General features: G+C 41.6%; 1 protein-coding gene and 1 long non-coding RNA gene across 9 annotated transcripts; one reads left to right on the top strand and one right to left on the bottom strand.

Annotated features, from left to right (window-relative positions):
• Nucleotides 1-7,400: 7,400 nt before the first annotated feature.
• Nucleotides 7,401-13,283, bottom strand: LOC109736482 (uncharacterized). Of its 8 annotated transcripts, none has more exons than XR_012205832.1 (10): nucleotides 12,795-13,258; nucleotides 12,286-12,378; nucleotides 12,088-12,191; nucleotides 11,440-11,870; nucleotides 10,522-10,593; nucleotides 10,130-10,431; nucleotides 9,857-9,951; nucleotides 8,860-8,941; nucleotides 8,483-8,567; nucleotides 7,401-7,833 (listed from the first exon to the last, which is right to left on the bottom strand). XR_012205832.1 is itself a non-coding variant. In XM_073511660.1 (10 exons), exons 6-10 carry the CDS (start codon nucleotides 10,157-10,159, stop codon nucleotides 7,829-7,831), a joined length of 342 nt encoding a protein of 113 aa, XP_073367761.1. In that variant the 5' UTR covers nucleotides 10,160-10,431; nucleotides 10,522-10,593; nucleotides 11,440-11,870; nucleotides 12,088-12,191; nucleotides 12,286-12,378; nucleotides 12,795-13,283; the 3' UTR covers nucleotides 7,401-7,828. The 8 variants fall into 8 exon arrangements, 4 of the variants coding, with proteins under 4 accessions (XP_073367761.1, XP_073367769.1, XP_073367764.1 ...); XR_012205830.1 differs by having other exon boundaries at nucleotides 8,872-8,986; nucleotides 10,526-10,593; nucleotides 12,795-13,257; XM_073511660.1 differs by having other exon boundaries at nucleotides 8,860-8,986; nucleotides 12,795-13,283.
• Nucleotides 13,284-13,486: 203 nt separating this feature from the next.
• LOC120975793 (uncharacterized) lies at nucleotides 13,487-15,265 on the top strand. The gene is made up of 2 exons (XR_005771289.3): nucleotides 13,487-14,324; nucleotides 14,940-15,265. It is a non-coding gene; the product is annotated as an uncharacterized lncRNA (long non-coding RNA).
• Nucleotides 15,266-16,457: the final 1,192 nt, after the last annotated feature.

The raw sequence follows: 16,457 nt of genomic DNA, 5'->3' as shown, positions 1-16,457 counted from the left end.
TTAAAATTAGCATGCTATTTTAAAAGTAGCATATTGAAAAGAGCATTATATTTTCAAAAGTAGCATGCTATTTTTTAAATCAGCATGCTTGTTTTAAAAAACAGCATATTGAAAACAGCATAATATTTTTAAAATCAACATGCTATTTGTAAAATCAGCATTATATTTTTAAAATCAGCATGCTATTTTAAAAACAACATATTGAAAACAACATTATATTTTAAAAATCAGGATGTTATTTTGAAATCAGCATGCTATTTTTAAAAACAACATATTCAAAACAACATGAAAATCAGCATGCTATTTTTGAAATCAGCATGCTATTTTAAAAGTAGCATATTGAAAAGAGCATTATATTTTTAAAAGTAGCATGCTGTTTTTAAAATCAGCATCATTATTTTGAAATTAGCATGCTATTTTTGAAGCATTATATTTTTAAAATTAGCATGCTATTTTAAAAGTAGCATATTGAAAAGAGCATTATATTTTCAAAAGTAGCATGCTATTTTTGAAATCAGCATGCTTGTTTTAAAAAACAGCATAATATTTTTAAAATCAACATGCCATTTTTAAAATCAGCATTATATTTTTAAAATTAGCATGCTATTTTTAAAATAGCATGGTATTTTAAAAACAGCATATTCAAAGCAGCATGCTACTTTTAAATCTGCATATTCATTCTATCTTCAAATGAACATGCTTTTTTTCAAATGAGAATGCTATTTTTTTAAATATCAGTATCCTTATTTACTATTTCAAAATATACGATTTTCAAGGTTATTTGAAAACGAGGTTTCTATTTTGATTTCAAGTAGGTTTCTAAGGAATCGGTTTGTATTTTATATTTCAAGTATGAAATTTACCTACACTTTTAACAAATTTCAGCAATATATTATAGGGACAATTGCATTTTTACCCCTAGTTGGTTCCGACCCACGGGTTTTGCCCTTACTTTTCGAGCTTGCTCAGTTTTGCCCTTACTTTTTCCGTCGAGGTCCCTCGAATGCCCTTTGACCGTTTGACCAAAACTTTGAAAATTCATAACTAATTCATATGAACACAGAAAAATGCAAATAAGATATCAAAATGTTCAGATAAACATTACCTTTATGTGCATATCATTTTCATTCAGGACAAAAGCATCGTTTAAACTACCTGAGGTAGTTAATGTTATTAACATTATTAAAAATAAAAAGGTATAAACAATATTTTTTTCATGAATAAAAATTACATGCAAATGTAGGTGATGTTTTCTGAACATCCTGATATCTTATTTGCATTTTTCTGAGTTCGTATCAACTTGTTATGAAGTTTCCAAATAATGGTCAAAGTCGTTAGAACATTCATAACAAGATGATATGAACTCAAAAAAATGAAAATAAGATATCTGGATGTTCAGAAAACATCACTTACATTTGCATGTAATTTTTATTCATGAAAAAATATTGTTTATACCTTTTTATTTTTAATAATGTTAATAACATTAATTACCTTAGGTAGTTTAAAGGGTGCTTTTGTCCTGAATGCAAATGATATGCACATAAAGGTAATGTTTATCTGAACATTTTGATATCTTATTTGCATTTTTCTGAGTTCATATGAATTAGTTATGAATTTTCAAAGTTCTGGTCAAACGGTCAAAGGGCATTCGAGGGACCACGACGGAAAAAGTAAGGGCAAAACTGAGCAAGCTCGAAAAGTAAGGGCAAAACCCGTGGGTAGGAACCAACTAGGGGCAAAAATGCAATTGTCCCTATATTATATAGAAAATGAAAAAAATACAGAAAACCAACTTCACTAAAAATGCATTGTTTGATAGATGTTGATAAATCATAACTAGCCGACCATGTCAACCTGTCCATAATAAAATGAGGGTGTACCAATCAAACGAGGTATTCAGAAAAATAGTGGCAGTCCATCAAATAGGTCTAATACATCATAAACAAGGTGGATCATGGCACGGAAACAATTCAGTTTGTTCTAATTTTTTTGACCCCAGAAATCCTTTTGTTTCATCTGCCTGACCCTATGCATCTAAACATCCTCTCTCGACTTCACTTTAGCTTTCCTGCATGAAACAACGTTTGTTAATAGGATAGCAAAGAAGATTTGAGCATGTACAGTACACTTGAACACAAAAAACACTAACTTCACTGATTTTCTCTTCATAGCTGCAGAAGCTTACTTGACAGCTCTTATTCACTCAGCCTTTGGTACATTCCTAGCAGGCCTTTTTGTCTTCATCACCCCTTTCACCTGTTCTTTACCGCCCTTCCTAGAGTATTTCCTGGAAAAGTGAAGAAACGTCAACACAGTACTAGCAAAGACCTGAGTTGTAGAGCGGACATGTAAGTACAGACATTAACTTCACTGGTTTTCCTCGCGCACCCTTGTCATTGTTATTTTTATTCCTCCCAGCTTTGACATTTGGAGCGCCCTTGCGTTTCCTAAAAAATGAAATAGATGAATCTGCAGCCAGCATCCGAAAACATGTTGAAGTACGCACAATTGTGGTAATGCCCACTTGTTTGGTTTTGCATAATCGTCTTCTGCAACCTCCAATGGTCTCTTCCTAGCCCTCCTCAGCCCACCATCTTCTGCATCTGAATCTTCCTCTTCTTCTGCATCTGAATCTTCCTCTTCTTGTGCAGCTGAATCTTCCTCTTCTTCTGCAGCTGAATCTCCCTCTTCTTCTACATCTGAATCTTCCTCTTCTTCTGTACCTGAATCTTCCTCTTCTTTTGTATTTGCGTCTGTCTCTTCTTCTGTATCTGACTCTGTCGCTTCTTTTTGCTTCCTCCTCCTTGTGACCATTGATTTCCCCGCTTTTTTCCTGCGTAAATGGAAGAAAAACATGTGAACACTCTTCGGGAGAACATATTAGCACTGTAAGCATGTATGGAAATGAACAATGAGATTAACATGTGCACTAACTTCGTTGCTTTTTTTCGAGCTTCCTCTTCTTCTGTATCTGACTCTGTGTCTTCTTCTGTCTCCGAGTCTTTCTCTTTTCGCTTCTTCCTCCTTGTGACCTTTGATTTCCCTGATTTTTTCCTGCGTAAATTGAAGGAAAACATGTGAACACTCTCCCGGAGAACACATTAACACTTTAAGCATGTATGGAAATGAACAATGAGATTAACATGTGCGCTAACTTTGTTGCTTTTTTAGAAGCTTCCTCTTCTTCTGTATCTGACTCTGTGTCTTCTTCTGTCTTTGAGTCTTTCTCTTTTCGCTTCTTCCTCCTTGTGACCTTTGATTTCCCCGATTTTTTCCTGCTTAAATTGAAGGAAAATATGTGAACACTCTCCCGGAGAACATATTAACTCTGTAAGCATGTATGGAAATGAACAATGAGATTAACATGTGCACTAACTTCGTTGCTATTTTTCCCTCTCATCCGCTCGCGCCTGGATTTAATCCTCTTGTTCGATTCTTCGGTAGTTGATCTCCCTTTTGGAATTATTTTGATTGGATTTTCCACGTCATCAGTGCAGCATTCGCGAGCAGTAGAGAAGTATGTTGGCAAAGGAACAAACGATTTCTGGCCTTCATCCAAATCAGTTTTTTCTCCATCAACCAATATACTCCGGAGGAGCTCCATCACCTGTTCTGACTGTGAATCGCTAGCTGCGGCTGTGAATAAAGCGTCACTAGACATGTTGCGTAGTTGATGATACTTATTCATGTGATCAGACCATACATGAGTATTCGCAGTCCTCGAGGAAGGGAATGCTGGCTTGGCATGCATTGTCCATCTTTTCTTCACATTTTTTTTTGGAAATGTGCGTACACCAAGATGATCCAGAACACAGAATATATGTGCACATGGGTAATCCTGACTTTCCAACTTTTTACATTTACAAGCTGCAGCGTCCAGTCTTGCTCCTATAAATAGACAAGTCACGTGATATATAAAATCCACAGGCTTAGCATCCACGCCTTGTGCATCCAACTTTTTTGCATCCAACTCCTCACTGTCCTTACCTTCCAAGTCATTGGGATCCTTAGCATCCAGGTTTTTTGCATGCAAGTCCACACCATCCTTACCTTCCAAGTCATTGGGATCCTCAACATCCAAGTTTTTTGCATGCAAGTCCTCGGCATCCTTACCTTCCAATTCTGTAGGAACCTTAGCATCCGAGTCATTACCGTCCTTACCTTGCAATTCTCTAGCATCCCTCCCATATGGGACTTTGCGCAAAACTCCAAACACGACCAAACCATCACACGCTACCCGGTCTGTGACCTGCTAATTTGTTCCTTCGACAATCTGACGCTTTGCCCGTGGAAACATCACAGTTGTATAAATATAAGAGGAAGCAATCTCTAGAGGGTGTGCATTCAGCTTAGTGAAGGGTATCGTATGTGTCGCCACTGCGTCTAATGCTGCTTCATTCTTACGCATTATGGATACACAGTGCTCAACATGCTACAACAAATCAACAAGCTGCATCTTCCTGTTCATGTGCACATGACGCCTTGAGTTGAGAGACTCACTCCTCTGATTACTCATCATGCCTAGGAAATATCTACCCTTTGTGTATGCAGCAGCCCATTTGTGTCGCAGCTCGTACATCCTGTTAACCCATGATGACATCTTGCCTGTTGGTTTTATTTTGAACCTAACCTTATAAGCCTCCCATCTTTTCTCAAACTCATCAACATCCCAACGACGGTAAATGAATTCCCTAAATTCCTCAAGCTTTTTCTTGCGGAGGTGGATCACCATATTCTCCTCGATATGCCACGTGCACAAACGATGATCTGTTTCGGTCCAGACAGTAGTTATTGCTTTAGCCATTGAACCATCCCCATCGGTGATTGCTGAAATGGGTGTCGTCTGGGACATTGCCTCCAAAAATACATGAAGAAGCCACTGGTATGATGCAACTGTCTCGCCTGACACTAGACCGACCCCAAACAAAACCATGCTGCGGTGATGGTTCAGACCAACAAATGGAACAAACGGAAGCATGTACTTGTTAGACCGATATGTACCGTCGAACACCACGACACCACCAAAGGCAACATAGTCAATCCTGGATTGTGAATCAGCCCAGAATATGTTCCTCAAATAGCCTTCGCTGTCTTTTGTGTATTTGAAAAAGAATTCCGGGTCTGCTTTTTTCTGTGCAATCATATAGGTGAGCAAATATCTAGTGTCACTGCCTTCTATCTTGCGCTTCTTCTTGATTGAAACATGGTTGTATAGATCTCGATCTATAAATCCAAGCTTGTCGGGACCTCCGGCATTCTTCTCCATTACATTCATAATCTGATGTGTTCGAAGTCCACCGACAGCATACTCGATGACATCAGCCTTTTGTGCGTCAGTCTTTCTACGATGAGCCGATAAGTACGGAGTCAGGTCAGCAGGGACAAACAGATGGTTAAGCTTGTCCATAAAATTCTTGACGAACCAGAGGCCACTGCTATCTTGTGGCTCAACCTGAAAAAGAGCGGGACACCCACACCGAGAAAGACCCCTCGGTGTTCTTTTTCTTTCAGCTCTGTTAAAGTGCTTAAGGGCCCGCCATCCTTGTTTGAAGCACTTGTATGTCCTTCTGTATGCATTTTGTTTCGGACCCGGACCCCTGTACTTCAGATCATCCTTTCTAACACCAAACCCTTTTTTCTCGCATAGCCTACGTAGAACATGTAGGCTTCTTCCTCAGTCCTGAAAATCTTCTTCACAATCTCTAAGTATTCCACACACTCATTCAGGTCTGAACCAGCCATGCCTTTATTATCAATTCCTTTACCTTGCATGTGTACATCATCCATGTCTATGCCATCCTTGCTTGCATCCTCATTGTCCTTATCATCCATGCACATACCATCCATTCCTTTGGGGTCCATGGCTACGAAATCATTGTCCTTATCATCCATGCCTTTGCCTTCGTTGCCTCTATGACAAATGTCCTTGTCATCCTTGCCTGTATCACCCAAGTTTTTGCCATCGTTGCCTTTATCATCCATGTCGTTATGCTGCCAGCGAAAACAGATAGTCAATGTTACGGATGGATAGCATACGTTACCGAAATTATGCACTACTCTGCTTAAATAATTGATTTAATTTTTCATATCGGATTCATGTACCTAACTCAGCCCTTCAAAAGCTGTAAGTAAATATGCCCTGACTAAATCTAGAAATTTGTAATTGATTGTACTAGCTCTAAGTGATGATCTCCTAACTAAATCCAAAGTCCACGAGTCCTTCAAATGCCTTGATAGATCCACCCTGATAGATCAATTATCTCCAAACTCCATTCAAAATTGTCTCCTAACTAAATCCAAATTATCTCGTAACAAAATCCAAAAGTATCTCCTAACTAAATCCAAATTATCTCCTAACTAAATCCAAAATAAGTCCAAACTCCATAGAAAATAATTATCTCCTAACTAAATCCAAAATATCTCAAAACTCAATTCAAAAGTATCTCCTAACTAAATCCAAAATAACTTTCTTTGAATCCAAATCTGCTGACAACTTTCTCATGCCACATAACCCTAACTAAGTCCTTCAATATGTCCTAGCTACATCCAACTTACACTTCCTTTCAATCGTAATCTCGTCACAACTTTCTGAAAACATAAGCCCTAATCCTCACATGACATATCCTAAACCCTAACCAAATCCGATCGAAATCTCGTCACAACTTTCTGAAACGATAAACCCTAAACCTCACATGACATATCCTAAACCAGAATCAAATCCGACCCCTATTGGTGCTATATGCAGAAGGGACCAGAAAAGATTTGAGATGGCTAGGCACTTACAGCAAAGATCCGGCATGAAAAAGTTGATGCACGTCGATGAGGATGATGTGGCCTCTCGGGTCGGGGAAGGTGGCGTCCGCTCGGCAAAGGAGTGGATTAGCGGCTCGTCGGAAGATCTGGCGCAGCGACCTGAGTGGGGTGACTTGCGATGGAGGGGGGAGGGGGAGTAGGAGCAGGAGGGGTAGACACGGCGGGTGCGATAGGCGGCGATCGAGGGCGCCAGAGGCGATTGGCGGCGATCGAGGGCGCCGGAGGCGATCGGCGGCGATCGAGGGGGCCGAGGTTAGGGCTCGAGAGGAGGAGAGAGGACGAACCGCTTGAACCAAAATTCAAAAGAGTACGCACGATGATGGGACCTCTATAATGAAGTGCTTTATTAATGCAATTAATTTAATCGAAAAATTTAGGACGAGAATACCCCTGGACCTAATTTGGCCGATTAAAGGTACAAAAAAATTTAGGTCGAAAATACCTTTGGACTCAAAAAGGCCCAGTTATTGTTATCCGTTAGATCACCCATATTAATACACGTGCTCTGGTGTATTATAATGCACCGTAAAATTTCCCAACTTTTAGTATAAACTAAATGACTCGTTGCGCCAATGGCGCAAAGGGCGAGAGGGAGACAACTATTGTGAGAATATTCAGACACCCAAGTCTTTACTACTGGTACATAGATGATTAGTTACAATGTGGTACACAAAGGAAGTAGATAGGAAGGGATAGATTATTAGCTTATGAAAACCAAACGTGGCCAACACTGCCGCATCCTCTGCTTGGAAGCCGCCTTTTCTCACCGGATCTAACAAAGATACATGATCACAAAAGGAAGCAAGACCATCATATATGATGGTCTACTTACTCATTCAGGTTAGTGATCAGGTGGCTGGAACCGCAAAGTATAATGGGGCTTGACGGACAATAAAAATAGGTGTTGCTCCTCGTCTCCTCCTCCTCCTGAGTCTGGATCGAGGCCTCGCTCCTCTCTTCTCCTGAATGACAGCTTGAAGGAAAGGACACACAAAAGCGCAGTCCTATACATTGACTAACCTGACAGAAAATAGAGACAAATGTAGATATGGTTATCTATTATGCCGCTGATAAAAAAGTAAAACACTAAACAGAGACAAATAGAAGAATAGTGAGGACTGGAGTAACCTCTACATAATAATTCAGATTGCATCACTGAACATATGAATGACAGAGAGCCCTAAAGAAATTGGCTTTATCAGGTATATGAATGACATTATAGAGAGAATTACCAAATTATCAGGTAAGTGACATGATAGAAAGAGGAAGGTGCTCCATGCTTGTTGCTTGAAACTCCATCAACTACCAGTGCATACACTACATAGGTTAATAATAAACTAATCCTTGAATTCCTCTCATACTTTTTTGTGTGGCTAGTGGATGCTGGAATTTTGCTACTGCGACGCTGCAAATCTTGTTTTGTTTTTACCGAAGGACCTTATTATGGTTTGAAATGTAGTAGTATAGTACTTCGCTAGTTAGCATCCTCTCCTCTCCTCTCAAGAGAAAAAAGAGAGAAGAAATGGGTAGGTGTCTCAACTGGACATCTGAAGAGGATCTGACCACCACGCTTAAATCAAACAGAGTGGAAGCAAAAACAAAACAAAAAAACCTTAATTGGCCTAGAACCGGACGGAGTTAACACAGAGGTTAGAGAGGTGAAAGGGACCTTGATGAGCACAAGAGCGGTTTCGGCTGTCAGCGGTGGGGAAGGAGCTTTCTTTGGCTGTCAGCATCGTCCTGGTGGATGGCCGCTGTAAATTTATAAAAGAATGTAGTATAAACACAACTGAAAATTCTGTAACATAGTTTAGAAGATACCATATTAACAGCAAATACAATATAAAAAAGAGCCACTGTAACTGTAAGGCATAATGGTGATTCAGTGCTGGTTTTCAAATAAACGCAAACAATGCTACTACCATCGCAAATTAAGGCTCGCAATATAAAACAGAGCAATTGCCCAAGTATTTATTTGTGAGTGGCGAAGCATGATAAATGTGAGCGAAAATCCTGTCTTATTAATGAGCAGTTCGATTTTCTCACATGATATAGTACCTGGTGCACCAGTGATTGGATTACTGCTTGTTGGTGGGAAAGCAAGCATAGCGAAGCTTCAGAAATACCACTATAGGGATCGCCATATTTTACAAATAAAATTTTCACTGTTAGCCTGTCCACAAAGTCGACAGAAAAAAATCACTGTTGCTTCCAAAATCATACCAGCAACTTTACCATGTTATACAGAGAACCTAAAAAACATCCGAAAATAAGTACCCAAATATTATAAAAAACAAATAAACCTACTCGAGAAATTGTTTCCCATGCTACCTATATGCCCTACCTAAGAAAAAGAAAACCTACCTAAGAAATTGTTTCACACGGCTCCTAAAATCTAAATCCAATGGGCTGTGACCAAACTTATCTGCACCACCAAACCATTTTAAAAGGTCAAACAAGCAGTCACATTGTTCCAACGGGCCATTTAGCTCACTGGCAAGTACAACCTCTCAATAACACCTAAGAGACTCAAGACAAAAGCTAGCCCAATGTTCCTCGCAGCTAATAGAAACACCATGAGAGAACCGTTCTGCAATAAAAATGAAAATAGCAACCATAGTGATAGTAGCAGGGTTCAGAAAACTGCTTTGTTTTTCTACAACCAAACAAACATTGTTTTCAACAAGTTTCAGAGTCTGACATGTAATATTTTATGAAGTGTAAATTAGATTTGAATTATTTGATAAGAAGAAACTCCAGGAGAAACAAATAGCATGCAGCTCTTCTTTTGTGTTTTTTACATAGATAAAACCTGTCCAAATCTATGTTTTTGGGCCTTCAATGCCATTATTAAGAACAACACAACTACAAAAGCTTATGCCTTTCCACAACACTTTCCTCCCAACTTCACTAAAGCATAGAAGAATATAATTTTTATAATCGGCAATAGCAACCATAGTGACAGTAGCAGGGGCGAGTCCTCTCAACTATATATTGCAAAAGAAATTAGGATTGTAGCAATCTCCGGCTTGGCTGGTTTTACCTGGAACAAAATTCAGTCTCATGAAGCCGGAGCCCAAAACTTGGATCCCGGAAATCACGATCTATAACAAGAAGCTGAGACAATGTCACATCAAGCTGCGGTAAGGTAAGTTTGACGTCAGAAACCGTTAACCTCAACAACAACAACAACAACAACAACAACAACAACAACAACAACAACAACAACAACAACAACAACAACAACAACAACAACAACAACAACAACAACAACAACAACAACAACAAAAGAAAGAACAACAGTTAGCAAACCCACTTGGCTAAACAATGTATTGTAGATAGCCATGAGGCCACTCTGGACGACGGCAGCGCAGGCCTTCCCATCCAGGTCCAACTGTGGGTTCTGCAGATCGGCAATACTTCAAGCAAGGAGAATTATCAGCACACAAGCAGTGACGATAACCAGAGGCAATGACCGTCAGTAAACTGCTGTGAGAAAAAACTCTCTGCAACATGGTTGTTGATGAACTTTCGGTACTTGAGCCTCTGCCTCCCGATGCCAACGGCGCCGGAGGCGAACAGAATCACCTCATACCCCTGGAAATTAAGCTTCTTCACCTGAAACAGTTCCACATATTTACCGGTCAGCAACTGTCAGAATGATTTTTTACAGGTTTAGAAAGCTCCTTGGTCAGAAAATTCAGTTACCTACTCGCAGAGGGCTCCGAGCCTGCCCATGGTCAGTCGGCCATTCTGCCCGGTGACAACAGCAGTGCCGACCTGGATGCACGAGAAAGTGATTAGATGGACCCAACGAATAGAATACCAATTTACTTAGCGAATAAGCAAATTATTTACTTGATTTTTTTACTTTGCAAGACAACCAAAATTGACTAACAAGTTGTAAACTAACTTTAGAAATTTCATGCTGCGTAAACATACGAAGTAATTCCTCCTCTCCTCTTCTCCATTTTTTCACTCAGGAGTAATTCACATGTTTGTCAAAAAACCAAAAGGAATCTAACCCAAGGCAGAAAATAGCTTGCAGCCACACAAGCATTTTATCGAGCAGGTCAAGAGCATGGGAAAAAGAGAGAGGCTCACCTAGGAACAAACACAGTGAGCAAACGCATAGCAGAAGACGAGGCAGCAAATCGCACAAATAAGATGCAAGGGGCCCGCAAGAAGGCACTTATCTCACGAGAACACCAAACCGCATGATCACCACTCAATAATCTCACAAGAACAGAGGTTCCCATCTACTATGTATGTCTTGGATCCTCAAGAACCACTAAAATCACTGAACCTAAACACCGAATTACCCAAGCATCCAAGAAGCAAGAGCAAAATCACAATTTTGCAATAATGGACAACAGGGGTAAGGTAAGACCCAATTTCCCAAAGCATCCAAGAAACGACAGAAATCACAATCAACATTCATGGACACCGGGGGTAGGGCCAAGAACGGTGGAGGATCCCGGCACAATTGCACGCATCAAGCAACGAATTACAGAAAGGGGGCGCCACGATTCCGCATGGACTCGGCGGCAATGCAAGATCATGACGCACACAACCATGTCATACCAAGAAATAGGGAGGGGGACGAGGGCGGGGGATGGGGCGCACCAATATGCATGCGCTTGCACCCGGAGCACTTCTTGGTGCCGGTGGCACTGCACTCGGCGCAGGGCCCCAGCTTGGCCCCGACCTGCTGGCTGGGCCCCTACAGTGAGGGGGGCTGCTGCTGATCCCCCTGGGGCGGCATCGCGTAGGCGGTGGCGAAGCCCGCAGTGTCGACGACGAAGTAGCGCGAGGCGGCGCTCCGCAGCACCAACGCCATGGCTGGGCCAAGCCGCCTCCCTTGTTCCCCACGGTGCCCCATCTGGAACCACGGAGCCGCAGCCAACCGCCCCGTCCCGCCCAACCTTGCCAGCACATGCCGACGCCGGTCGACGCACCTCCAGCTACTCTTTCCTCTCTCTTTCTCCCTCCTCTCCTTCCTTCTCTCTCTCCCTCTCATCTTCTCTCTCTCCTACAGCAGGGACTAATCCATGGCGCTGCATCATCCACATCATGAGTTAATGACAAAGCATGGAAGACCCAAACAAAAATTGCAGTTTAAAAGAAAATGAAGCAGTTTGCTAAATTTTAAGAAGAACAACAAAAAGGACTACAGGATAAACACTTGGTGCTGCTATTTTCATGGTATTATCTAATCTAGAATGAAAAGTGTTTATCCTAAAAAATTGTGATATACAAAGATGATAACTTTACCTCATCACCACATGAGAGAACATCAAGAACAGCGTGTGTAGTGCATTGCTTAGCCCCATTGGTCGCTAGCACATGATCTGGGCTATAGGTTAGACCATTATCCTCTGCATATCGATAACCGAGCAACAAGGAAGCCAATTAGACTACTTATTCAATATGGATATTCTGAAAATAAGAAATGCATCCGTGTGCACGTACCCTGAAGCTTGTTGCAGATAGCCTTCCTGAGCTCCATACACCCGGCATTAGCGGTGTAGCTTGTCCAATTTGCTACACCTACAGCACACGTGCCTACAGAAAGTAAAAAAATTACTATAAGTCTGAATGATACAAAGGAATGCCTGAAGCTAAACTGACAGATTGCCAGGGAAATCCGAAGAATTTTCTTGCTACAACTACAGCACACGTGCATGGGATACAAAGAGAAGCCTGCACATTTTTCTTTGTCGCTCAGTACAGCTAAACTAACTGGCAATTTGACTGTTTAGAAGAAAAAAATGAGATTGAGTCGAGAGAAAGAGTGAGGGGCGGCGATGCGCATCACAAATCCTCTCCTCGTCCCTACAGAAACCCCAAAGCACCCCCTGCAGGCGGAAGGATTGGATTCACAGAACACGCAAAATCTGGTGGTTGAGGAGCTCACCAAGATCCGGGAAAATCCATGGGAGGGACAGGGAAAAAGAAAGATCAGACGAATTCAATCTCACCTTCTCTTCTCGCTTGCTGTCGGCGGGGACCAAGGAAACGGCGAGCTGCTGCTTCCTACCGGCGTCCTCTAGGCGACGGCGACGGCGTCACGGATGGCTCGAAGGCAAGGACGACGGTGACGACACTGCGGACTGTTCTACAACGGGAGAAGAGTTTAACCTGCCGCGGCATCCTCCTCTAGGCACCTCATACACCGCGACGTGGAGCCGCCCCTCCGGCCACCGCGGCCACGGAACGCCACGCCGCCCTCGTCTTGCCTCCCCAGCTTCTTCAGCAACACCCGCTCTCTCCCTCGCCTCCACCCCCATGTCCCGTCCTGGCAATAGGCACGACGCCTCTCTCCATTGGAGGAGGGGTGGGGGAGTTGGAGGAGGGGAGTGGGTGCAGCAGCTCACCCCCGCACCCGGGGCGGACGAGATGCTGGGGAGGGAGGAGGGGGTGGGGGAGGGGCGGAGGAGGAGGGGCAGCGATGGGAGGAGAAGGAGGGGCGCGACGAGGAGGGGGAGGCGAGCGGGACGGGCGGGGCGAGCGGGACGGGCGGAGCGGCGGGGTGAGTGGGTCGGGCGGGGCAGCAGATGGGGAGGCGGCTAGGGTTCTACATTGCACGGGAGCTGCTGGGATTTATACCCAAAGGTGAAATGACTAAAATGCCCTTGGCGGGACAAGGAATTTACAGGCGGTGGCACGAGTATTTAAAGGCGACGTGGCTGGCTTCATCCTGCCTAGCGGTTCTTCAAGGTTTATAAGTTAAATCAGGAATTCTAGGTAGCAAATATGGAAACCTGCAGAGACCGGGGGTAATCCTCCTTTATATGGAAGCTATCAAGATGACAAATTTTTGATACACGGTTTATGATCTCGTGGCGAAATACTTATCAATTGTGTATGTAATTTGGAAGCCAATAAATGCAATAATCTTGTTATAGAATGCTAATTAATTTTGTATTTAATTTGCGGGAAACAGTAAATGACGTAATCTTGTTATGGAATACCAACTAATTTCGTATGTAATTTGTGGGAGACAGTAAATGGCACGATCTTGTTGCGGAATGTCAAACAAATTTGTAGTATGTCATTTTTGGGAACCAATAAATGCCATAATGTTGTCATGGAAAACTAATAAATTTGGTATGGTAATTTTCAGGAGCCAATAACTGACATAATCCTGTTATGGAATACTAATTAGTTGTGTATGGTATATTTTGTAGCGAATAAATTCATACCCACAGGATATTCCATGATGCGCGTATTATTGGAGGATCTTGATTAATTACCGCGAACCATAAAAAGGAAACACTAATGCAGGAAGTAATTAAACTGCAAAAATTGGCACTCGAAGGCGCCTCTATATAAACAGCAGCAGAATGAAAGCACAACACCCAGTACAAAAAAGGACAATAGGAGAAGGAATCAAAGAAACAGTAAGAACTTTGCCATGGCTCCAATCAACTTAAGGTTTCTGTGCTTTATGGCTCTTTTGATGATCTCATCCACTTGCATGTCGAGTCAAGTATCAGAGAGCAACATAGGTAGTGCATCTATTTCTAGGAGAGCTTATGAGTTATAGAGAGATTTTTGGTTTCTGGGATATATTTATCCCTTTTGCATGATTCTACTGCTTCCAATGATATGCGTGGGAAATAATATTTCAATTTGAAACTTTTTCACTATTTTGAAATAAGAAAAAGATCCAAATCTAAAATGCGAATTACAGAGAAATCTTAATCTATTGCATGGCCTGGATATTTTTGTCACTGTCCATGTTTTTGTTTAAAGGTTCATTTGGCTGCTTTAGGTGTCTTCAAAGTTGATATTCTTCGTGCAGCAAACATATACAGTCTAAATTTTAACAATGGCCGTTGTTTTGCCCGTGTTTTTATGATTAGCACCCCTTTACTGCCGTGGTACATATCTTAATAAATGGTTTTGCTAGTAGTATTGATCTATCGAGTGCTAGCCATGGTGGTTGTTGACTCCATCCTGATATATTGATTCCATCATAACTTCAATGATGACCTGTGCCTGTTTTTGTATAAGCATGCCACTTCTATCCTGATATTTGCACACTACATTGTTTTCATAGTATCTGAGTTTAATTACGAACTGCTCTCGATTCTGATGCACCTTTTTTTTTTATGGCATAGGTCTGGAAGCCAAAGCATGTGTTGGCCGTGAAGCCTACCAGTACAATTGTACGCCTGAAGGCTGTGTTGTTGCCTGCAAAAAACTGGGCTGCGGAACTGCGGTTTGCCACAAAGATGGTAGCTGCATTTGCAGCTAGATGAGGCTGCTCAGTCCTCAGTGGTTGCTCTAATTTGTCGCAAGAAAAAGACCCAGATTAATAAGCTTAGGACATAATGTTGAGCTGTCTTCAATTCCTTTGATAAGTTAAATGGAGATTCTTTATTTTCCTGTGGTTTCCCGTATCATGTTTTTTTTTTAAAGAAAGAAATGGTGGTCTTTTGGCTTAGTCTACCACTTGTGTTAAAAAACTTGGATGTTGTGGAAAAGCATCTTTTGTAAAGCAGGAACACCACATGAGGCAGTGCCAAATCACTTAGAAAATTACCTTCTGTAGAACTTGATTTAAGAACATAACATTGGACCAAATCGTTTCACTGTTCCCAAACACACAAAAATCACCACCGGCACAACCAACATAAGTTCCAACACAGCGCCGGCTCGACCTGAGCTGTTTACGTTCCAGCAATTTATTTAGCTTTAGAGCCCATTCGGCAGTCATCCGGCTCTGCAGAATACGGGAGCGCACGGAGCGCCTGTTTGTCAACTCCCAAAAATTAGGCTGCGGACCGCTCCGCTCCGGCCGCTCCAGGAGCGGAGCGGAGAACTGTCGAACAGGGCCTTAATGGAGTACTCATAGCTGCTCTTTTCTTCCCTTGCACATGTGAGCTTCAGTTGGGATTGCTTTTCAAGGACTAGGGATTCAGCGTAGCTTTCCAGCAATCTGCACCAGGCTCGAATCGTGTTTCTAATGTACCAAAAAATCTTGAAAAATACTGTTTTTGAATGCCAATCAGCTGTTGCAGCAGGCAAAGTATCCAATCCCCCTCTTCCACACACACACAGAGGTATCAGATTTCTCCACATGCCGGTGTTTCTTGAGGCTATTTTTGTGCATTGCCAGGTAAGTCCCAATCTAACCGGGCAAGCCATCTGTAACAAGGTGCCAAATATAACGTTACGTTTCTTTTCTGAGGATCAATAGAGCGTTACTTTTTTTTAGCAAAAAATAGAGCATTACCGGTAAAGGAGGCCCACTCCTGTGACTAACGGGCGGGCCCATGTAGACTATTAGGTGGGCTTTCTGGTTTTGAGAACATTCTAAAAAGTTTCCCTAGGTTTTCCGGCCGATTTTATTTGTTTTTTCGAAGGTCATTTTACCATTTTATTTTGTTAAATAAGTATATTTGTATTTTCTTCAAATTAGTGATTTTATAGAATGCATGAACTTTTCTTTAGATTGAAAATGTTTTCCAAAATTCATGAACATTTTAAAATTCACGCACATTTTCTAATTCATGAATATTATTTCAAATTCTCATGTTTTTAAAAAATATGTAATATTTTCTAAATTTACAAACATTTTATTATATTCGCAAAAAAACAATTCATGATTTCTTTTTCAATTCGTGAAGATTTTT

This window comes from Aegilops tauschii, chromosome 1 (genome assembly GCF_002575655.3).
Source record: "Aegilops tauschii subsp. strangulata cultivar AL8/78 chromosome 1, Aet v6.0, whole genome shotgun sequence".
In the NCBI taxonomy this organism is placed as follows: domain Eukaryota; kingdom Viridiplantae; phylum Streptophyta; class Magnoliopsida; order Poales; family Poaceae; genus Aegilops; species Aegilops tauschii.
Note: the sequence above shows the minus strand (reverse complement) of the source record. Positions and strands in the feature narration are given on the sequence as shown.

Bases quoted from the DNA above. Each gene is read 5' to 3' on its own strand.
- LOC109736482 (XM_073511660.1), bottom strand. From the start codon at position 10,159: ATGGCTATCTACAATACATTGTTTAGCCAA. The intron at 9,952-10,129 runs GTGGGTTTGCTA...ACCTTACCGCAG, and splicing joins ACAATACATTGTTTAGCCAA to CTTGATGTGACATTGTCTCA. The intron at 8,568-8,859 runs GTGAGAAAATCG...ATAAATTTACAG, and splicing joins TGCACCAGGTACTATATCAT to CGGCCATCCACCAGGACGAT.